This window comes from Wyeomyia smithii, chromosome 2, assembly GCF_029784165.1.
Source record: "Wyeomyia smithii strain HCP4-BCI-WySm-NY-G18 chromosome 2, ASM2978416v1, whole genome shotgun sequence".
In the NCBI taxonomy this organism is placed as follows: domain Eukaryota; kingdom Metazoa; phylum Arthropoda; class Insecta; order Diptera; family Culicidae; genus Wyeomyia; species Wyeomyia smithii.
This window is the reverse complement of record NC_073695.1, coordinates 187,127,537-187,140,891: the sequence shown is the minus strand read 5'-3', so window position 1 is coordinate 187,140,891 and position 13,355 is coordinate 187,127,537. Positions and strand designations below refer to the sequence as shown.

Sequence of the window (13,355 nt, the reverse complement as noted above, 5' to 3'; positions counted from 1 at the left end):
TTGAGATGGAATGACCGCTATACATTTTTTAACGGTCAAAAAAGTAAATCTCTGAGATACGACTTCCCGAAGTCCGATTTAGTTGAAATTTTGCATGGGGGAATTTGAGGAGATAGAACTTTTGAGTCCAACCGATAAACAGAAATAGGTAAGCCGATTTACATTGACACCCCAATATGTATTACCTGCGGTGTTTTTAACTTCCTTGATCCCGTTTGGATTAAAATCAATATTGATCAGTAGGCTTTGGGTGTCAATTGGAATACAAACAAATTTCCGTTGCGTAGATCGGTCATTCCTAAAATTACAGTGAATTTTTCAATAAATTGTTCTACACTCTAGCAACGATAACTCAAACCTTCACTTATGTCTTTTGCCTCGCAGAGAACATTTTTGTATGTTCCATTTCGTGGTGAACAACCCAGACTACCAGATCGGAAACGCAGTGATGGAGCATTGAAATCTTACGAATCTTGCACCGACTGGAGGGCCTGGACACTGGATACTCTTCTGGCGTCACAATTCATTCTGGATGTAGCTCATAAATCGCGCCCTTGGAAGATGATCCCCCGTGTAAGGGGTTCTACCTACTCAATACTGATGTTGCTAACACTGATACACCCTGTTACATTTGCAGCCAAGCGGGGACTTTGAACTGACCAGGGATTACTTGCTTCAGCTCGATGTTACCGAGCTGACGGACTATGTGCTGAGTTTAATGACGGAGCTCAAATCGACCAAAGCGGAAGCTAGAAAATTGCAAGAGAGTCGACTGGAACTTGGACAGCAGTTGGATTCGGTTCAAAAGTTAGCAGACACATGCGAACAGCAGCGGGAAGAGCTTATTCTTATTCAGCAACAATCGGCTGTAAGGTTGGATTCGGAACAGCAACAACAAGAACTGGCGGATCTTAAAACGATCATCTGCAATTTAAAAAGTAAAGCGAAAGAGTACGACTGTGTGGTAAAAGAGAACCAATGCTTACGGAAGAAGTTGAAAACTGCATGTGAAGAAAATTTTTCGAAAACGAACAAATCTGGTGGTGAGAACGGCTGCGGTGATTCCAGATGTGTTAATTGCGATAGGCTCAACGCCGAATTGTGTATTTATCGAAATCAGTACAGTGATTTGATGCAACAAAAGCGCACACTTATGGAGCTAGTTCAGAAAGGTCGCATTGCACAAGAGAATGTTTCGGAATTAAAAATTCAACTGGATAGGGAGCGGTTCAAACGGGAGAAGATAGAAAACCAGTTTAAGAATGCTATGGTAAATTGCTAACTTTTGAAATAATTATTCTTCTCGATTATTATCTTCTAACCACTACATAATAATTGTTTCAGATTCTACGTGATGAACAGATGCGCGAACTCAACAGAAAAGAAAACTACATTGCCATGTGTAACAAACGGCTTGAGCACATGGAACCAGGCTGGAGCGATTCAATGTCAAAGGTAAATGTGAAACGAAAATCAGTTAGCCGTTAATGTTAATGAAACGGATATTATATTATTTTGATATATTACACGAAAAAATATTTGCTCATGTGAAATAATTGTCGATTGAAATTGTGAAGGATCATCTCTATGGGTCCAGATTGCAATAATCTCATATAGACATAAATAAAATGTATGGTCCTAGCAAGCGAGCCATCTCTGCTGAAAACTCTGCTTACGTTAGTTTTGAGACTTCAGGTGGATTGTCAAGATTAACATTGCAAGTTCTGTCATGGACCAACTGATTTGCGCGATAGCGGTAAAGAAGAAGTCCACTGCAAAAATATGTTGGATCTGTCAGAATAATATTACCCCTAGAATTGATGGCAATTGATTAGAAAATCTACAGGAATCTACATCAAGCAAGCATGTCAAACAAAAGACTAATCTGTCTGTAATTTTATGAACTCAGTAAATCAAAGGTCACATCAATTTGACTGTTAAAGTAACGCCAACTGATTGACTTCGTACTTGAGCTGATAAGGCTTACCGGAATCTGTGTAAGGTTAACATCAAAAACATCAACCGATAGTCGGGTCAAAGAGCCAAAAGTCACTCAAATTAGTCATCCCACACACTTGAAGCGATAATCGTAATAAGCAATGATGCTGGCCAGCTTCAGCCGATTGATGCATGGCAATGGTTATGGATCATCGAATCCCCGGTATCTCGTCCACATGGCATTCGATGTGGTTTATCAAAGCTGGCTCACCGATTTCATCTACTGGCTCTGAATCGTCAAAAGCAGTAACGGGTTAAATCCAGTCTGTTGATGAATGTGTTCTTTTCTGTGGTATTATGTGGAACTGAAAACATCTGAATCAATTTTATTATAAATTATTTTTAGCTTCGGTCACAAATATTTTTTTTAACCAATTCTCAACATTTTCAAATCTAAACTTACAGCATTATTGACCGTGACGTTCCCTATGTATATACCATATTCTCCTCTTCTCGTTCGCATCTATGGATATATATGCTCCACATCATCGGAAAGACAGCGACTCCACCAGAAGGATCAACTTATGCTAGGGCAGCTGCGGGTTGACAAAGCTATTTGACCCGAACCGAGCGAAGCGTGTCATCAGAAATTTATCTAGATTCGACATAAGACCATTTCTGTTCGTTAATTTCACTACGAACCCGAGGTAGAGAACTAGCGGAAAAGGCAAATTGGTGGTATTGTCTTAGCTAATACTAGGGATTCATGTAGGTGTCATGTACGAGATTCCAACAGACGACGCTCAAAATATAGTTACACACGGAAGCTAATACCGATTTATCGATGACAAACTCAATAGTTTACGTGTGGCTCAACGTGTAATTTGCTGAAGTGGTTGCTCATATTCCATTCGTCAGCCTGATAATTTGGTAACGAACCGGATAAGCAAAGTAATAAACTTAGTGTAAGGAAACAAACAAGTAACAGCTGGAGCAAACATTTGTGTGGAAAAAAATATGCAACACGAATTCTAACTCAACATCATCCATTTAGTTAGGCAGTATCGTTCCAGCAATTTATTTGCTTTCTTGGAATTCAGCACCAAAAAACCTGGTGCAGCCGGTGCTCTATACGTAACAGATGCTCGCTTGAACAAAACTCAATTTACCTGGTTCTGTTTTGGACACCATTCCAAAAAAAATGGTAGACCCCTGCTGAGAATTGGATTTGTTCTGTTTGAAAGTGACGAGCGCAATCATGTCAGTCCGGATGCAGATAAATTTATATGCATTGTTTTATTTGAAAAAAAGTCATCTCATTCAGATTATCGTTGGATGGCACTACACAATCTGATTTTTTTCTATTGCTTGCATTTAAATAACCTATTAATTCAAATTTACCACATCGCTTCTATACATAGAAAAACACTTCTTTCATCAGTCTTTTTTTTAGATTCTTATGTCGGTAAAAACCGTCAAATTCGCCCTGTGTTTTGTTCATGCAAAGTGCCATAGGGGGCGAACTGGCTTATCTATGAATTATCTATTGTTCTTTGGCTGATCCTTGATAATGAACATAGTACAGCACTCCGTGGTTCTGTGGTTAGCGATGTCGGTCAGCTAGCTCTCCCACACGGTTGTGATATCGGGTTCGATTCCCAATCAGGTCAAGGAACTTTTCGAGCTGGGAATTTTCTCGACTCATCGTTGTACTTATCCTACAACATGCAAAATGTGCCGAAAACAATATCGATAACGAATTCTCTCAACTAATCTAGTTGATCGAGACCGCATTAGCCCCCAGGCTAGCGTACGATATTGTTTTTTACAGCATGTAGTTGCGAATGTTTCGACCGATTAAGAGTAATCCTTATATTTTGAGCACTTCAACAAAATTTAAAAAAAAAACAAAAAAAAACTATTAAATAGAAAGAAAATGTATTGAAACTCTATGGTATTACATTATATAAATGTTGCTAAAATTGCAACACTTCACGTCACAACAGGTATAGAAAATGATAATGCACTGTCTGAACAAACCATTGTCAACCTTCAACAAATCACATTCAAACCTAAAACATGATAACATAGTATGAGCTGGAGTAAATTATTATATTTCATCGGGGCACTAGGTTAATTTAGAATTAGAGAAAAAAAAACATCTCAGTAGTAAGTCTCAGTCATAATTATTTTTCATTTTTCTCTTTTCACCTTTGTTTTATACTATTACCTTTGTTTTATTTATACTAAACAAAGGTTATAAAATCGGTCGAAAAACGCAAAATAGATCCAAAGACCAGAGGGCCGAGTGGTATATACCATTCGACTCAGTTCGACGAACTGAGCAATATCTGTTCGTGTGTATGTGTGTGTATGTATGTTGTCTGTATGTATGTGACGCAAAATACCAACGCACCTTTTTTATAGAGCGCAATATCCGATTTTGATGATTTCATATGCAAATGAAAGCTACTGTGCTCCCCCAGAATGCTACTGAGTGGATTTTTGATTAATGGCGTTGATTTTGAGATATTGATCAAAGAGTATTTTTTTGCATAGAGTGTTTAACTTTAAACATAAAATAATTCTGTTGAGGGCCAAGTGCCGTATACCAATCGACTCAGTTTGTCTGAATGAACATTGCCTGTATACATGTGTATGTGTGTATGTACGTTAGTATTTGTAAAGTTAGTATGTTGTTTATATGTGTAATATATCAAAATCGAACAAAAAAAATTAAAAAAAATCACACCTTTCACAGAATGCATTATTCGATTCAAGTGTTAACATGTGCAAATGGAAGCTCCAAACCCTTTTGAAAATCATACTGAGCGAGTTTTTTATTGGTTGCTTGAATTTCAGAATATTTACGAAAGAATTTTTAAACATGGAGTATTTTACTTTTTGGATCATTTTTCTCTCTATCCTTTTTTTTATCACTATCTCTCTTTCTCTCGCTCTTTTTTTTCAACTACTATTTATCTTCCAGAAGAAACTAAGAGTAAAGACATTTGTGCATAATTTTCATACTATGGTAGTTCGTTCTAACTGGTGTAAATAAATGAACCTTTTATTTTTAATAGTTTTTTTTACTAACAATATTCAATAGATTTCAGAGGAAACTGCAATGCTCCGGTTCTCGTTTACTTGATACACTTCACTTTTGTATAATATAAATATTGTTTTCTAATTTATTTTAAATTTATTTTAAGGTCAGTGCAAACAGAGTATCCATGTTATCCCGATCCTCATTTTGGCAGCAAGTTTTATAAAATTCTGAAAGTGTTTCAGATTTTACCATCCAGCCTAGGTCTCCAACTAGAGTTACGTTCCCGAGTACACTTTAAACAGTCAAAATCCTTAAGTCTTGCGAAAAACTTTAATTTTGAAAAAATGCATTTGAAATAGAATTAATTTAACAATTCTTAACAGCATCTGATATGTACTGGGAATTGACATTTCAACAGCAGCTATAAATATTTCAATAAAATCTTTTAGCACTTGATCCTCACAGATTTTATCAAAATTTTTGTTGATTTCTTGAAATAAACACACGTATGATTCAAGCATTTTTTCTATGGTAACAAAGCATTTAATGCGCTGTAAAATTCTAAACTATAATTTCTTGAGAGCAAGTTTGTAGGACTTTGCTGCACTTCGTAGGAAATCTTCGACGCTAATCCATAATCTATAATCATTGTGTTCTTTTCTGGGTTTTACGATTTTTGAAAACGAAGCCGTTGTGGTATTGAAAATGTATGTGAGAACCTCATCGAGGTTTGATTCAGTGATGTTATTTGGTTCACCCTCTGGAAAACTATCTTTTGAATATAATTTTAAACGATTTATGGTTTACTGGCATCACAAATTTATATGTAGTAATAGTTAGTATAACGAAGGTTTCTGCACTGCTAGGTGGATTATGTACGGATACGTACAGATTACAGATTTTTGTGAAAAAGTACAGATAAGTACAGGTGATTATTACGGAAGTCACTTTACGGTGAAATATATTTCACTCTCACGCTCACTTCACTTTTTGAGACCTATTCCCAATTCCACCTCAAGTGAGGTGACAAATTACCTCCGTGAAGTGAGATTGCCAGTGAAGTCGAAAGTCGATTGAGCCGAAATTTTGTATGGGGACATTTTTCGACAAGAGGAATCTTTTGAGCCCTACCGCTAAACAAAATTCGAAGGTCATTTCTTCCCTTACATTCCATTAGCCGCAGCTCAAAAATTTATAAGTCCCAGAGAGTCGATATTTTTCAAGAAAAAAAAAAGATTCGCCTTGTTACTGGAAAATAAATCCCATATATATTGTCACTAGATCACACATGAATCGATTTTTTAACTTCCCTATCTTCGTGAAATCATTTCACCGTTCAAAATGGTCGTGAAATAATTCCACGCGAAACGTCGCTTTTTCCGTTTTCACTTCACTAATATGACACTCATATAACCCAGATTTCACGGCAGATGTCACTTTGCGAAGTATTTCTCACTTACGTGAGTCCCGTAATAGGACTTAATTCACTTCACTCTGATTTCACCGTGCAGTGACTCCCGTAATAAGCACCACAGATTTTTTTAATGGTTAGAAAAAATTAGACAAAACTTTGTAACAGATTCTGCAACGATACAATGAATGCGATCTTGCAGTCCACACTTCGAATTTACTGCCGAATTTCAGCAGTTTATTGCCCTTAATGCCACCACTGATTTCTCAGTTGAAAGAAATAGCAGCTGTCACATTTTTCGTAAATCTCAGCTCAACCTATCTGAAATTTTGGCACAAAATATCCGAAATCTTAGTAGCGTTGCTGAATCATGATTTTTATTGTGTTTTGGTGTGCTCTTAGTAAAACTAGATGAAACCAAGATGTTTCGGAAATATGTAGCTCGAGGATCATTCGGAAGTGTGCAAAAGTTTTATTGGCAATCGAGCTAGCCGTTCTTACTAATATTAACAGGGCCAATGCAGTCTATTTTTTATCAAATAATGATCAAACGTCGTTGGGGTTGTTTTTTCAAAAACTTACAAAACAAGAAACTATGGCCCAATGGTCCAATGGTACAGATTTTTTGCAGCTGCCAGTACACATGAAAATGTGGCAGCACTGGTCCCAATAAGTCCAACATTTTTCGATTTTTTATGACACCAGCGGACGATTTCCGAGAACACGTTTCTTTGAAGAGAAAAAAATTTCTTCATTCAAGTATATGAATTTTTTTTTTCTCTTCGTAGAAATTTGTGCTTGGAATTCACCAGTGCTTTTCTTTATCAATCAAAAAAATTGAATAACGACGACGGCTGGAGGGCACCACTCCCCGAACTCCGATTGTGCTGAAATTTCGTATGAAGACATTTTCCGAAATGCTGACACTTGTGAGCCCTGCATCCAAAGGAAACTGGAAAATCCATTTTTTCCATATAAATTATTGCCACCCTGGTAAATATGACTGCAATGCTTTGAAAATGCTTTGAATAAAAATTTTGAAAGTAGTCATTTCGCATACTAAAAACTAATCACGTGCAAGCACTCCATTTTCTGGAATATTCGCTATGTTTTTACCTTTGTTATACTAAACAAAGGTTATAAAATCGGTCGAAAAACGCAAAATAGATCCAAGATCCGGAGGGCCGAACCGTATATACCATTCGACTCAGCTCGACGAAATGAGCAATGTCTGTTCGTGTGTATGTGTGTGTGTGTGTGTATGTGTGTGTGTATGTATGTTGTCTGTATGTATGTGTCGCAAAATACTAACGTACCTTTCTTATAGAACGCAATATCCGATTTTGATGATCTTATACCTATGCAAATGAAAGCTACTGTGCTCCCCCAGAATGCTACTGAGTGGATTTTTGATTGGTGGCTTAAATTTCGAGATATTGCTCGAAGAGTATTTTTTTACATAGGATATTTAACTTTGAACACTCAATGAATCTGTTGAGGGCCAAGTCTTGTATACCAATCGACTCAGCTCAACTAAATGAACACAGGCTGTATATATGTGTATGTGTGTATGTATGTGTATAGGTGTAAATATGTTGTTTATCTGTGTGGTATATCAAAATGGAACAAAGAAAAAAACCTAAATTAATCCACCTAGTGGTGCAGAAACCTCTGTTATACTAACTATAATTGTATACTTATTAGGCTGCCTATAATCGCATATCAGTCTCATCTTCATTTTCATCAAGTTGAGAATACAGCACGTAAAAGTATTTTTCGTGCTTAAGTAAATTCAACTGTTGAGCGTGGTTTATTCCCATATTTTCGACATGATATAATGAGATAGACATTTACCATAACTTCCCTATAAGAACGACAAGAATGCACGTGGGACTGGTATGCGATTGTAGGCAGTAGGCCAGTAAATCACAAATCGTGTAGCAACGTAAATCCAATTTCAATTATGAATAAAATGAATTCAAAAGATAATTTTCAGAAGATGAACCAAAGACGATCTTTCAACTATAGCTTGACGTGGTTTGCGCAAATATTATGGATGTTATCACTGGAGTGTATGGGTCGTATTTTTTCAATCGAGAACCAATTTAAAAAAAAATGGTTCTAAAAATTTTTTTTTTATCTTAACAGAAACAGTAAATAGTAATAGATAACAAAGATGCTGGTTCCATACTAGAACAGCAAATATGTATGTTAGTTCGAGGCAGTTCTAATTTTTTAATTCCCCATAACCACATTCGCATTATTTTCAGAAATCGCAGGACCTAGAATTATGAATCAGCATCAAGTCTTTTTTACGAATCTAAAAGTATATTTAGAACCTAATATTAAACATCAAATAAAAGTTCAACTGAAAAATTTTACAGCTGTTTAAAACGTAGCATTGCAAACAAAAAAAGAAGATTTGTTCATGTTTTCGGCATCTGCAATATCTGCATCGATAATTGTGTTACATTTTGCATTTGAAAATAGTTCTGAATTTTGAAATTAATTTTTCGTAAAAATGTTATATCTCGAGATTGGCTCATATTACCACGGGGTGATAAGTGTTTCTTACGTAAAATTTTTCAAGAAATACGATGAAACCATCAAATTTGAAATAAAATTAGCAGCATTTGACGAAAAATGCGAATTTAATTTTAAAATACAAAAATAATCTATCTGGCAACACTTCCGGTCAAAAATAATATTTTTTCTGGATTCCCTGGTTTATTTTCTTTAAAATTCACCTATCACTATTTTTCGGGTGTCTTACGTCTATAAATTAAAATAAATAAATTAAAATAAAATAAAATAAAATAATTACGAAATTTACAACTTTTTTCGTAAAAATGTTATATCTCGAGATTGGCTCATATTACCTCGGGATGATAGTTGTTTCTTATGTGAAAATTTCCAAGGAACACGATGAAATTATCAAATTTAAAATAAAAATGGTTGCATTTGCCGAAAAATCTAAATTGATTTTCAAATACAAAAATAATTTATCTGGCAACACTTATGGTCCGGTCAAAACTTATATTTTTTCTGGATTCCTTGGTTTATTTTCTTCAAAAATCATCTATCAGTATTTTTCGGGCATCTTACGTCTATGAATTGTAAGAAAAAGAGAAAGGAGATTTTCGACAAAAATTGCGCGACTTTGCAATAAAGAGGGGGGCCCTGAAGAGCGGGGGTATTCCAATCGACACCAAATTCGGGATTTTTCCAAATAGACAGTAGATGAATAATTCCCCCAACTTTGAACAAAATCTGTGATGGTCGTGTCCAAGTGGCAGGTACACTTCGTATTGAATGACCAATACTTTGGCCAAAACTCTACAGTTCAAGCAACCAATAAAAAATCGCACTCAGTATGATTTTCAAAGAGCTCCGAGGCTTCCATTTGAGCATGCGAACATCAAAATCGGAATATGCGTACTGTAAAAAGGGTGTTTTTTGTTGATATTTTTTTTGTTCGATTTTGATATACTACACATATAAACAACATATTTACACATCTATACAGACAAGCACACATACATACAGAAATTGTTCAGTTCGTCGATCTGAGTCGATTGGTATACAACACATGGCCCTCCGTGCCATTCATTTTGCCTTAAAAGTTAAATGTCTCATATAAAAAATACTCTTTGATCAATAATTCAAAATCTAAGCCACTAATCGAAAATCCACTCGGTAGCATTCTGGGGGAGAACGGTAGCTTTCGTTTGCGTATAAGATCATCAAAATCGGATATTGCGTTCTGTAAGAAAGGTGCGTTAGTTTTTTACGGCACATACATACAGACAACATACACACACACACACACACACACACACACACACACACACACACACACACACATACACACACACACATACACACACACATACACACGAACAGACATTGCTCATTTCGTCGAGCTGAGTCGAATGGTATATACGATTCGGCTCTCCTGATCTTGGATCTATTTTGCGTTTTTGGACCGATTTTATAACCTTTGTTTAGTATAACAAAGGTAACAAGAAAGAATCCCACCTTTCTTACAGAACGCATTATCCGATTTTGATGTATACAAGTGCAAATGGAAGCTTCCAAGCTCTTTAAAAATCATACTGAGCGAGTTGGTTTATTAGTTGCTTGAATGTTAGAATATTTAAATCAGAATGTTTAAACATAAGATATTGTACATTTTGGATCATTTCTGTCTCTATCTTTCTTTTTTTTCTATCTCCCCTTCTCTCTTTTTCTCTCGCTCTCTCTTTTTCCAACCGCTATTTATTTCTCGAAAGAAACTAAAGCAGGTATTACACGAAGCAAATATTTACTATTTTTGGTAGGTACGGATTTTATTTTGTGCAAATAAAAATCGTACCAAAAATAGCAAATATTCGCTTCGTCTAATACCTGCTCTGTGTAGTGCGTCCTAACTGGTGTAAATTAATATACCTTTTGTAACAGTTTTCAATATATTTAGGAGGGAACCGGAATGCTTATTTAAGTCCGCTTCTTACTCACCTGATACACTATGCTTTTGTGTATTATAAATATTATAAACAATAACGCACGCTTAGCCTTGGGGCTAATAGAGGTCTCGATCAACTAGATTATAGTTGAGAGAATTCGTTATCGATATTGTTTTGGCACATTTTGCATGTGTAGGATAAGTACAACGATACACCGTGCCCCAGTGCTGAGTTGAGGAAATTTCCAGCTCGAAAAGTTCCTTTGACTCGATCGGGAATCGAACCCGATATCACAACCGTGCGGAAGAGCTAGACGACCGACATCGCTAACCACAGTGCCACGGGGACCAATATAAATATTGCTTTCTAATATAAAAGTCAGTGTAAACAGAGTACCCATGTTATTCCACTTCTCGTTGTCGCAGCAAGTTTTATAAGGTTCTGAAATTGTTTTGGATTTTACCAAACAGCCTAGGCCTTGAAAAAAAGTAAAGTTCTCGAATACACTTTAAAAAACCAGAATCCTTGAGTCTTGCGAAAAACCTTCATTTTCAAATCATACATGTGGAATAGAATTGAACTGACAACTTTCAATAGTAGTTATATGAATTTCAATGAAATCTATTAGCATTTGATCCTCACAGATTTTATCAAAATTTTTGTTGATTTCTTGAAATAATCACACGTATGATTCAAGTAACTTTTTAACGGTAACAAAGCATTTAACGCGTTCCTGTATAATTCTGAACTATAATTTCTTGAGAGCAAGTTTGTTGAACTTCGCTGCAAATCGTGGGAAATATTCGATGCTAATTCACGATCTACAATCACTATGTTATTTTCAGAATTTGTGATTTTTAAAAACGAAGCCATTGTGGTATTTTAGCTTGGATTATGAGGAATTATATCAATAGTATTGAAATGAACTGACAAACATATTTGCTGTTCTAGAATGAAATTTGCATCATTGTTATCTTTATTGTTTCTGGGCGTTCGGTTATGTCAAAAACTTATAAATTATTTCTATCCCAGACAGCTTAAAAAATGGTTTGGGGTCGAAAAAACATAATGCAGACTCCAGTGATGACATTCACAATATTTGTGAAAACTAAGGACTGTATCGAAAAGTAATTAGCAACATCTATTTGTAGATTATATTTGAAAGGGCTTGACAATTCTTTTCATGTTTTCAGTTTATTGAAGTTTGGTTCAGTTACAATCAATATAATGGCCTACATAAATCAAAAACTTATCTTCTGATAAACGAACGCACTTTTGACCGAATGCCTTTCATTAAATTCTGCACATTCACTTTTGTGCATTTTCTGGATGCTGATGTCCAATTTTTTTTTAATTCTTCCATGGTTTGGGATACTGTCCCCTCTTTCCTGAAGATCGCCTTCACGATTGCCCAGAATCGTTCAATTGGGCGGAGCTCCGGGCAGTTAGGTGGATTGATGTTTTTCTCGACGAATTGGATATTATTGTGTGAAAGCCACTGTAGAACAGATTTGGCGTAGTGTGCAGAAGCTAAGTCAGGCCAGAACAGAGGGGGAGACTTATGCTGTTTATAGAGGGGCAGCAATCTTTTCTTCAAGCATTCATCAAGGTACACTTGAGCATTTAATGTACCTTTCGTAAAAAAAATAGATGACCGCAAACCGCAGGTGCAAATAGCTTGCCAAACTAAGACCTTTTGTCCAAATTTTTCCAACGCAACTGTGCAGTCCGCATCGTCCACATCCTCCTCCACTGATTTTGTGTAGAATTGCGGTCCCGGAAGTGTTTTCGCATCCTGCTTAACGTATGTTTCGTCGTCCATTAAGATGCACTTGCCCCAATTGTACAGAATCCGATTGTACAGTTTCCTTGCCCTTGTTTTGGCTCGAGATTGTTGCTCTACCGACTTTTTTGGAACCTTCCGCTTCTTATACGTCTTCAAAAAGTGCGTAGTCTTGATTCTTTGAATCATCCCAATGCTGGATTTGAATCTTTTGGCCAAATCACGCGTTGATTCCGATCGATGTAGTTTAATGTACTCGAGCACTTTACCATCCAGCTCGGGCATACTGGGACCAGGTCTCCTCCCGCATCTTGGTAAATCCTTCAAAGTACATTCGTGTCCATACTTACTAATAATATTTTTCACGCTTGTGTGGTGCACTTGATGGCGTTTTGCTATTTGATTGTAGGTAATGTTCTTTTCGGAGCACCAAGTGTGCAGAATTTTCTTTCTGGTTTCAAGATTTATTCTAGCCATGTCGAAAACAAACCACTAAATTGAAACAAAAGGATTGCACAACGTTTCTTTCACATGTAAACAAACTTTTGCAAGTATACACACGAAACGAAGTTTAGTCGTTTTTGAGTAAATGATTTTCAAAAGTTGCTAATTACTTAACGATACAGTTCTTACGTCGAGGTTTGATTCAATGATCGTATTTGGTTCATCCTCTGGAAAACTATCTTTAAAATTAAATTTTAAACGATT

The 13,355-nt window shown here is 36.1% G+C and overlaps 1 protein-coding gene across 5 annotated transcripts in view; it reads left to right on the top strand.

Annotated features, from left to right (window-relative positions):
- The first annotated feature begins 231 nt into the window (after positions 1-231).
- LOC129721902 (uncharacterized) overlaps positions 232-13,355 on the top strand; it is a 134,738-nt gene continuing 121,614 nt past the window's right edge. For 4 of the 5 annotated variants that reach the window (XM_055675002.1, XM_055674999.1, XM_055675000.1 and 1 more), the window contains exons 1-3: positions 232-573; positions 638-1,270; positions 1,345-1,455. In XM_055675002.1, coding sequence (XP_055530977.1) covers positions 367-573; positions 638-1,270; positions 1,345-1,455 — 951 coding nt within the window. In that variant the 5' untranslated portion in view covers positions 232-366. Of the gene's footprint in view, positions 574-637; positions 1,271-1,344; positions 1,456-2,403; positions 2,512-13,355 lie in introns of those variants that run through there. The other variant, XM_055675004.1, reaches the window with a different exon arrangement.